Below are 15,036 nucleotides of genomic sequence, written 5' to 3'. Positions count from 1 at the left end.
CGTCTTTCCACCACTTCTGAACAATTTCCTGCTGGCACTTATATCGTGGCTTTGGTGACAAGAGCTGGTAACTTGATGTGAGTTCAATGCTCAAACCGAGCTTGTGCTGTGGAAGGTCTTGATCCCGGCAACGCAACCTTTCGTGACTTCCTCGACATACGATGAGAGGTCTTGTCACAGCTTCCTTCGGAGTCAAGTTTTCCAACGTGTATTGATGTTCGCGTGGCCCCAGCAGAGAGCATCATACAGTGAGTACTCGTTATCAATCGAGCGGAAATCCATCCTGTTCCCAGTCTCTCCATTCTTGGAGTGCGCGACGTACGCTCGCAATCACACGTGGCAGTCGACGGCCGCCATTGGACTGTTGCTCGACTTCTTCCAGGCAAGGGATGTCGGTAAGTTGGGCGCATTTCGACAGCAATGCATCGAGTACCGCGGCGCCTGGACTTTGCGTCGACAGCAGTGGCTCATTCGTCTGAGTACCGTCACCTCGCTGACCGTCTCCACTAGAGACTGTCGGGATAGTGCAGCCCTCGACAGTAGACAGGTGTCGCTGGGCCTGCGGAATACCAGTCGGGAAGAGATCTTTAAGCATGTTCACTCCACTCGTGAATAGATCATGCGAGTCGAAAGTATGTGATTGGATGGAGTACGCAGGAGGCTCGTTCTGGTCTGCGAATCGTCTGTTTGGACTGTCGATTCCAGTATTTCCGCAACTAGGGCTATTCATCGGCGGCGGAGGCACCAATTCCATTCCATGGTTGAAGTTGAAGTCGAATAGCACATCAGGATCTGCGACGCTTCAGTGCTGCCAAATATTCTGCCGCAATGAACTTACCCATAATGTTCAGGTCGCTTATCGCATCGCACGTCCAGACTTCAGGCCCGGCGACACTCATCACAGCAATTGGTGCAAAGCTGCTTGACAGATCTGCTGAATGATTCTGTAGCATATGAAGCTCACCAATGTCTTCATTGCCCGGATCTTCGGGACCACTGAACATTGGACTGTCACTGCAACTGGTGCATTGTTCATCTGAAATGGCAAAGAATGGATCTCGTCGAACGCCGGCAACACCGCCAGGGCACACATTCTGTCTTGAAGAGCTCGAGTTTGACCGGCTTCGGCATCTCATTATGGGTATGGAATTGGCGCACTCAGGAAAGTCTCCCGCTGCCAGCTTGGCTTTTGATTCTTCCATCCGCTGGCGCTGTCTTTGGCCTATAAGAACGAATATGGCTCAGAATTGTGACAGGTAAGAAAATGCGATAGCTTGGACATACGGTAGAGCCGCTGCGCCATCCTGTTTTGTATCCTTTTGCGGGATTTGCGTTCCTCCATTTGTTCGGCAAGGGTTGATAGTAGCCTGAGCATTTTGCAATCGAGTACATTAGTGAGACAAATACTAAACAAAGCCTTTGTAGTAAGCAAAGTAGATTAAACGCAACTCATTTGATCACGCTGCTGGAAAGTGTAGCCGAAACGGATGATGACTTGAAGAGCTGTCGGATACGATGGGTCAGGGACCAAGCTTTTGACGGGGTCAAGAAGGTAGTGGCTGGTGTAACGATGGGCACTGCAATATCGTGCCGCAAGTTCGCAGACATGGCAGGGCTTTGATCTATGCGGTGCTTATCGGCCTTCTCACCGTGGTACCTGCTGGACGTGGGAGGCCTGCGTAGCGGTCGTTCAATAATACGAGCACCAAAAAGCAGATGGGCCTTCTGTAGACTGGGATGAGGCGAGCATCCCCATTTTCCTTGCAATGCCTGATCACGAATAGCCTTTTCCATTGTCGAGGATGACGCGACGAGAGTGGTTCAGTTCTAGAATTGCACTCGCTCGCTGGAGATGTTATGTTTCTGAAAGACTGGTTGTTGGTTGTATCCTACTTATAGAGACTGCGAGGTTACTCGGACGTGGGTGCATCACCGTTGGCTCCGAATGCGGGTTTGCAACAGTGCCTGTGCCTGTTGCCTGTGCACTTGCGTGAGTTGCTCGTGATATTGGTGACGCACGCTTGGGAAGCAAGACCACATTCCCGCGTGCAAAAAGCGCCGGCTGTCGCCATTGAGACTACCAGGAAGATAGTATACGGAAAGAGCACATCGAGGCGATACCAGTCTCAGTGTCGAAGTCGAAGGGCGTCTGGGTAAGGGTAAGGGTTGCACTTGCACGTCGCTCAGAGCGGCAACGACGGAACAGCCGCCGCCAAGGCTTCTGTGGGGCTAAACCATTGACCTCAGGTGGACACGGTTCCATGCTCTACAAACACTCTCATTACTAGCCTTTACACATTATCTGATGCTTGTCTTTCGCTCCTCACAATCGCAGAAGCATCTGCACGACCTCTTTAGAAGAGGCGCGGAGCTGCCTCCTTAGATCCGAGACCATTGACGCTAAGGTGGCCTTCATCTCGTGCAATTGCTGCTCCTGGCCCACCCGCGACGAGAGCTGGTTCACAAGCTCTTGGAGCGCATACAGATCCTCCAAGACTGTTGTCGCATTCGTCCTGTCCGGCATTTCGAGGAGAATTCTTTTGCACTGCTTGATCAGTCTTGCGACGATCAACGAGATGAGCATCAGTAGTTCCTCGCGGTATGCACACGAACATCGGATCATGCCGCGCAGTGATCTGCTGATGCACTCGATGGAGAAGGGTTGAAAGTCTGGCTGTGTGCTCGCAGCATTCGCCTGACCATGAACGTCGCCGAACAAGACTGAAGGCTCCGTTGCTAGCTGCTGGAAAAGAGCTATGGCTTTGATCAAGCAGGTGGTTTTGCTAACAGCTTCTATCGACTGTATGCATGTGGCGATTATTTCACCGGCTTCTAGGGACGCATATTGCCTGGATCCGCTGCGTTCATGTCCTCGAGACACTTCCTGCAGCGCAGATTCCGTTGTCGGCACCGAGAGTTCCATGGTAACGACTTCATTATCGGCGGACGCGATCGGGCTCGTGCTCTTGACGGTACTTGACACGCCATAATATAGCGTACCACTGGTATGGCAAGAATGCGCGTGGCTCTGGCACTTGGCCCCATCTCGACCACCGGGTTTCGTCCAGATGCCGGATATTGGTGCCAGTAATGAGGATGACGAAGAGGTGGCCGCATGCGATGCGTGCTCGACATACCTGCTGGCAGCGTTTTTGGCCGGTCTGCCGGACCTTCGCGATTCGAGATACTGACATTCTAACCCTCGGGCAACGCAGCGCGCACACGCTGGCTTCTCTCTCGTGCACTTGACCTTGGAAGCAGCGCATACTCCACAACTTTCTCTGAGCTTGGTGGTCGACATTCTGCCAGTTCGGTATGGGGTCCTGATTTTCCGGCGGATCCAAAGAGACACTAAGGGTACAACCAATTCCAGGTGAAGTGCTTCTTGACCGCAAGATCAACGAAAACAGATCGCTCCTTTCATGATATTGAACACACATATGTTGCGCCTCGATCTGGAGCTAGCCGGCATTCATTTCAGATTTTCCGGCTGCCAGATGCTTCCATCCGACACGTCTCGCCCGATGGGGCGATTCTCGTCGAGCATGCGCTGTTCCTGCTTCGGCCGTACGCCATGTCCGTTGCTAGATTTATGCCGTTCCGCGGATCCTTGGCGTTTACTATGGAAACTGTTCTGCTTGTCCTATTCTTGTGAATGCAGTGGATTGGTGGATTTCAATATGATAATCTTAGAAAGGTCATAACACCATTGCAGCTACACCCTAACAGCCCTATTGCGCGGCCGCGCGCGTGCTGCAAAGAACATGCCCTCCGGGTATTCTAGCACGAATTGCGGTAACAGCTATCCCCGCAAATGGCTTCTCCAGCATCCTTCCATGAGGAAAGCAGTTCCAGAACTTTGATAAGCACTTGGCAGTGTAAGCCTCTCGTTGAATCTGACAGGCTAATCCTTTCAGCGCAGCCTAAAACATTGGGCCTATTGATCACAACGTGCGGCCTTTGTGCACGCTCCACGACGACCTTTGCAGATGTGCGCGTGCTTTCCAAGATGCGTCTTTCGAGTGGAGCAAGAACATGCGTCACGAAGGCATATATAATATCTGATGGTCAATCGCGCCATTTGGAACACGCGTCGCCGATGTTCTAAATGTCGATCGGCGTTCAAGGTTGCTTCCAGGAAATGCACGCATGCCTGGTCTTCTCTTGCGTCAACAGCGTCTGCTGCCGGTGCTGACGGCCATATTCAGTTCTGCAGGCCCTGTACTCGAAAGTCTGGACCCCACGATGCATCTCAGAATGGGCATCGTCGCTAGGAGACTCCATACCGCTTGCGTCGGGCGCGACGGCACTTGCGATTACGTCCTGACCAACTCGTTCAAGATGCTCACCGATGATGCCGACCACTGCCGGGAGCCCTAAACCATCAGACATTGCGTGGCTTGGCGAAAGTGGTATCTCGCTTGGGATGCCTGCTGTGCTTTGTCAGATCAGCCATGCATCTGGGCACTAGACATTGGTCATCCGTGCTTACTCAAGGTGGCACTTCTCCGTGACGAACGCGGTAAGTCTTCCATTGACATCGGCGAGCGAGGCCGCCGATTACCACCAGGACAGCTCAGGATGAAGTTGCCATTGAGTTCGCACCAATGAGCACATGCGTGCTAAGTGGCATCTCCCATAGCAAGGTTCGTGTGGCCCCAATATGACCATCGCGGTGCCTTCGACGACGATCTGAACTAAAAACTTACTATTATTGAGATCAGATTCGGTGTTCGATCACAGCTGTCGGTGCCTTATCCAATTGCAGAGTCTACAAAATTCGGGCTAACAACTGCCAGGCAGCTCCAGAAACCCTAGCAGCCGGGACCAAAACTTATGGAGACATAACCGGGCACATGGGTTTTAGCCGTGCGCGACTTGCCGTTCATGGAATCCATGGCATCTCGAATATATCCAACTTGACGTCAGCACCAAGATCCCGAATCAGAGCTGCATCTTCCTGGCGTGGAGATCGAAGCGACCCGATCCGAACACCTCACCGGATATGCGGTCCCAAAACATTTCTGGACTTTGAAAGTACGCAGCGAACCACCGGGAACATTCGGCAGGATCGAAACAGTACCGCGATCCGTTGCGGCAGCTCGTAGATCCACGCTTTGATCTGCGGAGCGAGTCCTCGCAAAGTCTCTAGATCAGTGTCGTAAGCAGATCATTCTCTTCTAAATACGTTGTGCTCATGCCGAACCGAATAATTGTTATATCCACGGATCGAATGATCATAGCAGCCCCTCAATTTTCGTCCTCTGTCCAATCATTATATTCCTTCCTGATGATTTCCGCGCCCAATTCTGCAACGGCATAGACCGGGCCGACAAGGTTGACGTCTGGCAGACGACCAAAGATGGAAACATCGCAGACTCGAAGTCGCCTGGTGCCATATCTGACAAGTCGCAAAGCTCGTCAGCATGGTCGCGCATAATGATATTCAATCCGACGAGGGAAGTGGAAATCTTACACTCTCATATGAGAATCTACAACACCGCCGTTCTCCCGCGGCAACATACGGCAAGTGTTACTGGCGTGCCAGTTGGGAATCATGTGCAACCTAGCATATCTGCAGAGATGTCAGCACGTGGTTGACGAAGTATTTGGCGATTCCACGCGAGCAAGGGCATAATGAGACGAACTTACTCCAATAACTCCTCGTCACTCTGATACTGTGACCCAGGCAGCACCTCACCCGCCGACCATTGCTGCAAAGCTGGATGAGCCGCAACTTGACGCAAATACTTGACTCCCTGGATGGCCATTGCCCGATCTGCTTCCTCAGCAAGATACTATCGCAACGACAATTATCGTCAGCACTGCTAACATCTGATAGCCCTGTAAAAGGGAGAAAGGTGATATGAAAGACTTACATTCGGATCGATCACCGGATCACTCAAAGCAAAATTACTTCCCAACCTCACACTCCCTTGACTCAATGCCGCCAGATTACTCACCGTGACCGAGAAGTAACTTGTATTCTGCTGCGGTTGACCATACTCGGTGAAGGACTGCGGGTACCAAACACTCTCGTACAAAATCTCATTATGTGCCTGATCCGCCCAGCCTGCGTCGATGATTGCCCCAGCACCGATAGCGCGCAGCTCATCAGCCGGGATTTTCTGGAATCCGTTGGTGGCGCCTGAGGGAGCAGACCATTTGCTCTGAGCTCGCTCCTTGAGAGTAGAGGCAGTGTAGAATTTCCGTTGTGCCTCGTTGAGAACGCGAACGTCGTTGACGAGGTCGGTAGTAGATGCCACGTCTGCAAACTCAGGTTTCACGGCGTGGATGACAGAGAAGGAGTTATGGTCGTGCATGTTTTCGCCAACATTCTCGTTTGCTACGACGACTGGAATGCCGAATTCGGCCAGTTCGTCAGCGGGACCGATGCCGGAATGTTTGAGGATGAAAGGAGAGTGGAAGGCCCCGGCAGAAACAATGACTTCGTTGTTACATGAGACGTTGTGGAAGAGGCCGGAGGTGCCGTCGATGAAAGTCACGCCGATGGCTTCGGGTTCGGCGGAGTCCGAGTAGGATGCGTTGCCGTTGGGGGCGAAGATGATGCGGGACACAATGGCGCGTTCGAGGACGTCTAGGTTGGGACGGTCTTTGGCGGCTTGATAGTATGAGTCGTAGGATGAAGAGCGTTCGAACTTCTCGTCTGCGTGAATGGTGCCCTGTTTGATACCGATGGGATTGCCGCCATCCTGGTCTCGCACAATTTGAAGGCCGATAGCCTCTGTGGCATTCATAAACGATGGGTTCGACTCTGGTACATAGCCTTGAAAGCCGATCTTGAGTGGACCTTTCGTGCCATAATTGTTGGGATCCCAAGTCATATATGTATTGTCATTCGTGTTTTCTGGGTTGCCCACAAACACTGTACCTCGCTTGGCTGCACGTTGAATTGTTGTCCAGTTCCATCCTGGATTTCCATCAAGTTCCCACTGATCGTAGACTTCACGGCTTCCAAGCCCGTAGAACAAGCCATTGGTAGCACTACTGCCTCCCAGAGCTCGACCGCGGTGGTAGTTGAGAGTGCGATTGTTCAGATGCACCTGCGGAACCGTTTCGAAATTGTAGTCAAGCAAGCTCCAGGCACCGTTGAGCACAAATTGATTGCCTCCCGCTGTTTTGTACGTGGCCACCTGCTCCGGGGAGCCCCCAGCTTCGAAGACTACGACATTGAACCTGCCGCTTTCGGTGAGCCGATTGGCAAGCGTCAAGCCAGCTGTACCGCCACCAACGATACAGAAGTCATATTCCGGCTGACTCCTGATCCGTGGTGCTCCGGGGTATTGGAACGACGAGAAGTCAGTAGGATCAGTCTCATCTGCATGGACGAACGATGAGAACTGGAAGACGCAGAGCAACGAGCTAGCGATCGCGTTGGAAAACATCGCGGCTTGCTGCTGGCGGTATTGGGTGAGCGAGGGGGAATTGGCATGCTTAAATCATGCGAGCGAGGCATGCCCCAGCAGACATGAATGTTCTCCGGTCAGGCACAGCCGAGCCATCCACGCGAGATCAGCATGGAGAGGCTATGTATTTGCCTGGCGCTGGGGGCGTGTATGGTTGAGCCTGTGCACTCCGGAATCATAACAGCTCTCATCCGGACTGGCGTTATGAATCTCACCTGAGCCAAGCCTATCGTCTGTCCAGACTTTGCACAAGTTCTCATGTCAGCAACCTGAACACTGAGGACCAAGCAGTGACACCAGTCGGACGTAGCTTGGACGAAGGCATCCGGAGGAATCCGTTCAAGTCATATGAGGCACTAATGCGAAAGCGGCTTATACGCGTCCTTACAGGAACCCTGGTCTGAATCTTATCCAAGGTTGTACAAAAGGCAGTGAATACTGCGCCGACACAGCTTCACTTTTGCATCGCGGACTGGACCGATCGGCAAAGGATCCATCAACGCTCTGGCAAATGTGGCTGAGCTATCGCACAGGTCTTGAAACAATGAAACCTGGGGTAGCACAGCTACATGGATCCGAGCAGACGATCGGCGGAGCTGAAGAGACATAAGACTACACTAGAGCTTGGCGCTGTGTCAGCAGGTTTTCAGTCAGATCCTGGCGGACATTCACCATAGCCTGTGTGGATTGGAGGTCTTCTCAAAGGTGGGACTGCGTCGCGAGTCTGAGTATGTGAATGCCGTACCTGCCATACGATTCGCATATCTTTCTCGGCGCGAAGTGGTCTCTTCTGGAACGTTCGCATTACTGTTGCCCTCTGGCATGCGATGCTTGGATAGTCCATGAGGCGTCTCGCCTGTTATTTAAACTCCGTAGCGCCACGCTCGAACGCACAATCGAAACAAAGCTAATTGGAGTCGCACCGTAGTTACGCGTCAGGATCAGGTAACCACATCATCATGTCCTTGTCTGCAGTGGCCAGTAGGTTGTGTCGCGGGTTATATGCAACCACCTTGGCTGGCTTTTGGCTCGGCAGGTCCGCGGAGGGCTCCAATACCTTGTCGGGCCTGGGCTCCTCTGCGCAGTCCCAAACGAGCAGATTGGCGGACCTCCCGTTTCCTCCGACAACGTATCTTCCGTCTGGTGAAAAGCAAGCACTCGACTGGACGTATGAAGGTGTGTTGCCTTCTCCAAACATCGCAGTCGAGAGGTCGGCACCAGGAGCGTGATGACTGTAGTCCGCTCCACCTGGTTTTTGAAGGTAGTGGATCAACTCGCCAGAGAATGCATCGAGGATGTAGTGTCCTGGCCCATTCGTGGATATCATCAAGTACTTCCCGTTGTTGGAGAACTCCATGCCCAACCAGCCCTCGCCGCCTTTTTGACCTTGACTCCGGAATTGATGCTCTACATCTCGCAGATCGAACGTGTCAAACGGCGGCTTATCGTAATTGCGCAGATCGTACAGGGCAATGGTCTGAGCCGGTGGCGAGGCGATGGCGATGACAGAGGCGCTCGCATCGTATGCGGTAAACCACGGCGATTCGAATACCAGCTGGCCTTGAGCGTTGGGCGAGCGGGCATCCCACAGCTTCACAGTGCCGTCCATACTTGCGCTCATGAACTGATCGTTATTCGGGCTGAGGTTCAGGCTGGTCACGCGGGCGGTGTGGCCCTTGAAGTAGCGGATGAAGGAGTTGTCGTGCATGGACAGATAGCGGATGTCATCGTTGTGCTTGGTGGAGGCGTAGATAATGGAGGTGCTGTGGTGGGTGAAGCGGGCGAGCGTGCTGCCATATTTCTGCGACTTGAGCTCCTTGGCGTGCTGGCCAGCCTTGATGTTAAAGAGCTGGATGGTGTCGTCGGAGCGCGAAAGTAGCAGGAACTCGCCGCTATCGTCGAAGTCGATGGAGGTGTAGACAGCAGGCGGAGGTGCCTTGAAAAGACGACACGGGCGGAAGGTGGTGATGACATCCTGCACGCGCGCCACCGCCGGCTGCTGCTGTTCCGTGACCATGTTGCGCGCAGAAACGGACGAGAAGGAGTGGACGGTGATGGAGGTGTCGTCTTCACCACATGTGGACGTGAACAGCAGCGATCGCGACTTTGTGCAGAAACCCTGTCGCTGCAATCGTGAAGCTTCTCGCTAACTAGCGTCATGCGACATGCGAGATCGGCACCTGCACGGCACGACCTCCCTCACTTTTCGCTGACATGACAGCACATATTCTTGGATGACCTGCCATTGACCGACGCCGCCGACACGCCGCCCTGCGCTCACTTGCTCCCGGTCCACCGACACGAATCTGCTTCATGAGCACGCGATAACAAGACCGCTCACGCGACTCGGTGAAGAAGAGGGAGCAGCATGTCGACCACCATCGGCTCATTCGTGGCCGGCGGCATAGCAGCTTGCGGCGCTGTCACTGTCACGCACTCCTTTGAGACGATCAAAATTCGATTGCAGTTGCAGGGAGAGCTGCAATCCAAGAAAGATGCGCCTCGGTTATACAAAGGTGTGCTGCACGGTGTCAAGGTCGTCTATGCGAACGAGGGCCTCAAGGGACTCTTGAGAGGACTGAACTGTGCTGTATGTGGCTCTTATATCTGTGGTAATCTTGACAGTCTTGCATACTGACATTTTACCAGTATGTCTACCAAATGACCCTCAATGGCTGCCGCCTCGGCTTCTACGATCCGATAAGAACCACCCTCAACTCCCTAGTCCTGACACGATCCCCTTTCAACACCACCGATGCGAACGTGAAAGCGATGCAATCAGTGCCAGTCAATATCGCCTCAGGTGCCTCATCCGGTATCCTCGGTGCTTTCCTCGGATCTCCATTCTTCTTAGTGAAGACCCGTCTCCAATCATACTCTCCCTTTCTACCCGTTGGCACACAACATCAATACCGTAACGCAGCTGATGGCATGAAACAAATATACGGCGCTGAAGGAATCAAAGGCCTCTGGAGAGGTGTCGGTCCCGCAATGGTCCGAACAGGTTTCGGATCATCCGTGCAACTTCCCACATATTTCTTCGCCAAGCGCCTGTTACAAAGAAATTTCGATATCAAGGACGGAACACCTCTCCATCTCGCGTCTTCCACAGCATCAGGATTCGTCGTGTGCTGCGTCATGCATCCTCCCGACACCGTCATGAGCCGCATGTACAACCAGACCGGCAATCTTTACTCAGGGGCATTTGATTGCTTATACCGAACGATCAAGACCGAAGGTATTTTGGCAGTGTACAAGGGCTTTTTCGCACATCTGGCCAGAATCCTGCCGCACACAATCCTCACTTTGACATTGGCGGAACAGACAAATAAGCTAATGAGGAAATTCGAAGATCGAGTGCTACCCAAGGAGACCAAGGAGAAGCTATGAATTGATGGACAGTAGACTTGGACGATCTGAGACTAATCTGGAGAACCTTTTGTGATACCACTGTACATACCTGTATTTGGACTACGACGAATCTTGGATGATAGAGCCCGGACCGATGTCGCGGGCCTGTGAAGGTGGTATAAGCCGCCTGTACACGAGAGAGCCCCGGCCGAGGTCGACAGATTTTGGAAAGCAGTGCGCGTGCCCAGGCGGTCTGCACATATCTTGTCAGTAAGAGCAGTCCCATCCTAAGACGATGAATTAGGCAAGGCACGAGATCGCGCGGCGGCTGGCTAAACCTGGCGCTAGATAGTAGCTAGGAACTCAAACTCATCACAGCTTGAATCCCATACTTGTCGTCACTGGGATACTGGCAGATGACCCGACTGCGCCAGTGCTTCAACTCCCAAATGTCACACAATCCGTAAACTCACATCTTATGCCAAAGCAAGAAAAGAGTGCTCTACGCAACTCATGAATCGTGATCTTCGTTCTTCTATCCTATTCCAATCATGCCTGCAAAAGTATCGTACTCTTCTGAAAAGAGCTGCGTCCAAATCACGACTTTCCTGACCCTTTATGCCCATCATCAAACGCTTTCTGTCGCTGTCGATTATTCCAATTCAGCGTTCGCGAAATACTATCCACCCAGTCTTCGCTTCTGCGGTCAAGCGGTAGGACCGATGGAAAGGGAAATCGGCTGGCAGAGATGGTGACATAGTCACCTGGTTGGAGTTCAGATCTAGAGTAGAAGAAAAAGACGCATCAGTAAGGAGGCTTTTCCAACTTGAAAAGTATGAAGGGACACTCACCTCTCCTTCCCATCAAAACTCGCCCAACAGCTCGCCCTCGCATCATACGGCACACCTATCCTCAAAACAATCGTATCCGGCAAAATAATAGGTCGAAAACTCAACGTATGCGGTGCAATCGCCGTCACAAGGATGACTGGATTATCAGGATGACAAAGACTTCCTCCCGCTGCAAGGTTATACGCCGTTGAACCCGTGGGTGTCGCGACACAAATTCCATCCGCTTGAACTGTAGTGAAATGTTCTTCGTCGCCAAACATTTCGATACTGCTCATTGTGGCACTGGGTCCGCGATCCATGACGATGTCGTTGAGAATGTTGTGGCTTCCGTCTGGATGATGTGTTGAGACATCGTCTGCGCCGTTTCCGATGAGTTCGTCGACTAAATCGCGGGAATTTTGGTCTTCGTGGTTGTCTTTTCTTCGTGATCGCATGATTGTGGCTTCGAATCGTAGACGTAGGGATACTGTGATTCCGTCGCTGAATGCTGTTGTTAATGTTTCGGGATAGCCTTCGTAGTCGAATTTGGTCAGGAAGCCTAGACTCCCTAGCGCGAAGGACATTACGGGTGGTACGACGCGTTGGAAGAGCCATGAAGCGTATAAAACTGTTCCGTCACCTCCCAAGGCAAGGCAGATCTCGAAAAGATGCGGTTTCTTTCTGCAGAGCTCGTTTGTCCAGAATTTTAGACGATCCTTGTACGATTCGTCCTGTTTGCATAGGCCTTCGGTATCGAATGCCTTATTGTCCTTTAATGTATCTTCCACCCATACTGTATATTGTTTCCCATCGCCATTCTTTTGTTTTAGTAACCACTCCGACACGTCCCGCGTGAACTTGATCAGTTTTTGGTCATGCGCTTTCGTCAAGAGGAACACATTCCGGACTTTGAGCAGTAATCGCACACGGCCTAGCTTCTTCGACAATTCTCGTATCCCAAATGCCATATCTGATAGCTGCTTCTTCGTCAAAAGTCTGGACTGCGTATGCTGCACATCTTGTGTCGAAGAAGGCTCAATATCTTTGTCTGCCGGTTTGTGCATATTTTCGTCGCGTTCCAAGGGCCCACCACTCTTGAACGTTCGCTCTTCAAGAAGAGAGTGGACAAAACATGAGGTGATCTGTCGTTTGTGTCTAGGTCTCCTGCCTCCTCCTTCGTGGTCTGCCGGCTGTGCCATAGAAGCTCGTCTCCGTTGCGAATTGTGTTTGTCAAAGATGACTTCGAGTTGTTCGGAGGGGCCATCAGAGTCGCTGGTCACATGCAGTAAATCTTCAGCATCTTCCTTGTGTACGTCAGCGTATGCAAGGGCTGCGACCGTCTCTGTGATGCAGATGTTACCTCGCGATGCCCGCTTGAAGCTTTGCCGAAGGCTTCATCGAATGAGTTCTCGGTATTGTTTGAGCGAGCGGAAATTCCATTGGCAGTATCCATATTGAGTATTCTGTTCTCGCAATTCTGCTGCTCGATTTGCTCCTCGGCTCTTTCAAGAATCCAGCTCATCCCGGAAACGAACTGCAGGTGCTGCCCAAGAGGAACTTCAGAGCGGGCGCGCGTTTTCGTCGTCGCGTACTTATGCCGAAGCTGCAAGCTGCTGGAGCTGCCACTGCAGCTTGAGCGGCGGGGACTGGCGGGGCGGATACATATCGATATGGTTCCTGGGGATTGGTAAGATTTTACCAAGCAGTCCCTGACGACTAAGCGATTGATCACCTTGTATTCCTTGATATGAGAAGTGGACCGGATAGAGCCTACTGTTCTGGTAGCAGTGACTGCGGTTCGCAGGAAGACAAAGTTTGAAGGGCCCAGCGGTTGCGACATCAAATTCTCAAGCGAAAAGCCAGAAGAGCCACCACATGATTTGAGGTCCATAGCCCGCTCTATACCTAACGAAGAAAATCGCAAACAAACGACAGCTCCCGATCTCAAGTACCTCTGCAGCACAAGATCGATTCTATATCACAATGGTCAGGCCCACTATCACACCATGGCGCACACAAGCCGACCTACTCGCCGTCCGCTCACAAATCTATTCCAACTCCGCAGAAGATCGACAACACGCAGTATCCCGGATCATGGCATGGAAAATGCGCGGAAACCTCCCTCACTCTGTAGAAAGCACTGCGCTCCTCGTAGATGCCATCCTCCATCACAACAATAGCGACAGTTCTACAGATTCCTTCTTCAGCAATCGAGCTGTCTACTCTGCGGCCTTCACTCGCTTCGTCACCGGGTTCTGCGATATTGGACGTAACAAGGAGCGCTCGCTAGAACCGAGTTCGATGCTCGCTATTGCGAAGCAAATCGGTATGCCTTCGGAGTTCGTCACACTAAGGCATGAGGCGACGCACGATGAATTACCTGCGATTCAGAGGTTGGTGAAAGCTGTAGATGACGCACTGGCGTGGCTGTGGGTGTTCTACTGGAGTAAGTTGGAGGAGCCGGAGACCGAAGCAATTGAGGCGAGGTCATTACCAGAGTTGAAAGCTCGTGCAAAAGAGATCTTCAAGGCTTATCGAGGTTCGAGGAGGGAGGTGTTGAAGTCGAAGAAGCCCCGAGACCAGACGGAGGAGATGAGAGCGACTAGTAGGAATCTCGTACGACTTGTGGAAGGGAGCAGGCTGAAGAGGAAGGCTGTGGCAGAGACATTGGTGAAAGAAAACTTGCTGATCCCATCGAAGCGAGGGTGAGTTTTTTGCACGTGAATTTTGCTTGACTACAAGCTAACAATTGATAGACTCGGGACGCCTCTTGATGGCGCATATCTGATGTGGGATGGCTTGTTACGAGACATTGTTGCCTCGTCTCCCTCATTCTTGCCAGCTTTGCAGCAGAGCATGCTCGCAGTCTTGACTCATCAGGAAATGGAAGGTACAGAGCAAGATGCAACTCGCGAGGCAATTTGCCTATGGCTTCTCCATATGACAGACTACAGTGCCTCAGCCAAGCAACAGATGGCATACAGGCGTGAAATGATCGCCATGTGTTGCATGCATCTTGGGTATTGGTTGACGTGGCTCGGAAAACGCTTGCTCGATACAAGTGGTTCCGATTTCAGGAAAGATTACCAGGACTTGTTCGAGGCGAGTCGAGACGGGCGTGCAGCAGGAGAGAGCGCGGAAGAAGACACTCATATGCGAGATGATTTTGATGGCGAAGACGCAGTCAGCGGCGTGCCGGTGGGAGGGTTAGACCAGCCCAAGGGCTGGAAACGTACTCTGCTGCCCATAGCAGTGCCAATTGGTGTCGTCGAGGCACTGTGATAGTTCGTGCCTGACGTGGCAAAATAAGATCTCTGTCACAGGCTGATAATCTTTTGCATGTGAAAGTGTGCCACTGTGGGTCGTGTTCTTCTGACCAGTCACCCTCGAGCTTTGCAACGCCACCGCATGATGCTCTGTCATATTCG

At 52.2% G+C, this 15,036-nt stretch overlaps 7 protein-coding genes across 7 annotated transcripts; 2 read left to right on the top strand and 5 right to left on the bottom strand.

Annotated features, from left to right (window-relative positions):
- Window positions 1–262: 262 nt before the first annotated feature.
- On the bottom strand, window positions 263–1,004 carry RHO25_005059 (uncharacterized protein; the record flags this gene model as incomplete). Its single annotated transcript, XM_065602620.1, has 2 exons — window positions 263–792; window positions 839–1,004. 2 exons carry the CDS (start codon window positions 1,002–1,004, stop codon window positions 263–265), a joined length of 696 nt encoding a protein of 231 aa, XP_065458692.1.
- A 1,319-nt stretch (window positions 1,005–2,323) lies between these two features.
- RHO25_005058 (uncharacterized protein) lies at window positions 2,324–2,923 on the bottom strand (the record flags this gene model as incomplete). Its single annotated transcript, XM_065602619.1, has 1 exon — window positions 2,324–2,923. One exon carries the CDS (start codon window positions 2,921–2,923, stop codon window positions 2,324–2,326), a length of 600 nt encoding a protein of 199 aa, XP_065458691.1.
- Window positions 2,924–5,250: 2,327 nt separating this feature from the next.
- Window positions 5,251–7,406, bottom strand: RHO25_005057 (uncharacterized protein; the record flags this gene model as incomplete). The annotated part of the gene is made up of 4 exons (XM_023595964.2): window positions 5,251–5,401; window positions 5,477–5,575; window positions 5,653–5,798; window positions 5,880–7,406. The coding sequence occupies 4 exons, from the start codon at window positions 7,404–7,406 to the stop codon at window positions 5,251–5,253; spliced, it is 1,923 nt and encodes a 640-aa protein (XP_023457328.1).
- A 949-nt stretch (window positions 7,407–8,355) lies between these two features.
- On the bottom strand, window positions 8,356–9,444 carry RHO25_005056 (uncharacterized protein; the record flags this gene model as incomplete). Its single annotated transcript, XM_023595963.2, has 1 exon — window positions 8,356–9,444. The coding sequence occupies one exon, from the start codon at window positions 9,442–9,444 to the stop codon at window positions 8,356–8,358; it is 1,089 nt and encodes a 362-aa protein (XP_023457327.1).
- Window positions 9,445–9,795: 351 nt separating this feature from the next.
- Window positions 9,796–10,817, top strand: RHO25_005055 (uncharacterized protein; the record flags this gene model as incomplete). Its single annotated transcript, XM_023595962.2, has 2 exons — window positions 9,796–10,017; window positions 10,077–10,817. The coding sequence occupies 2 exons, from the start codon at window positions 9,796–9,798 to the stop codon at window positions 10,815–10,817; spliced, it is 963 nt and encodes a 320-aa protein (XP_023457326.1).
- A 558-nt stretch (window positions 10,818–11,375) lies between these two features.
- RHO25_005054 (uncharacterized protein) lies at window positions 11,376–13,061 on the bottom strand (the record flags this gene model as incomplete). The annotated part of the gene is made up of 3 exons (XM_023595961.2): window positions 11,376–11,559; window positions 11,630–12,912; window positions 12,969–13,061. The coding sequence occupies 3 exons, from the start codon at window positions 13,059–13,061 to the stop codon at window positions 11,376–11,378; spliced, it is 1,560 nt and encodes a 519-aa protein (XP_023457325.1).
- Window positions 13,062–13,591: 530 nt separating this feature from the next.
- RHO25_005053 (uncharacterized protein) lies at window positions 13,592–14,890 on the top strand (the record flags this gene model as incomplete). The annotated part of the gene is made up of 2 exons (XM_023595960.2): window positions 13,592–14,313; window positions 14,365–14,890. 2 exons carry the CDS (start codon window positions 13,592–13,594, stop codon window positions 14,888–14,890), a joined length of 1,248 nt encoding a protein of 415 aa, XP_023457324.1.
- Window positions 14,891–15,036: the final 146 nt, after the last annotated feature.

The sequence above is a fragment of the Cercospora beticola genome, chromosome 3 (genome assembly GCF_033473495.1).
Source record: "Cercospora beticola chromosome 3, complete sequence".
Taxonomy (NCBI): domain Eukaryota; kingdom Fungi; phylum Ascomycota; class Dothideomycetes; order Mycosphaerellales; family Mycosphaerellaceae; genus Cercospora; species Cercospora beticola.
Note: the sequence above shows the minus strand (reverse complement) of the source record. Positions and strands in the feature narration are given on the sequence as shown.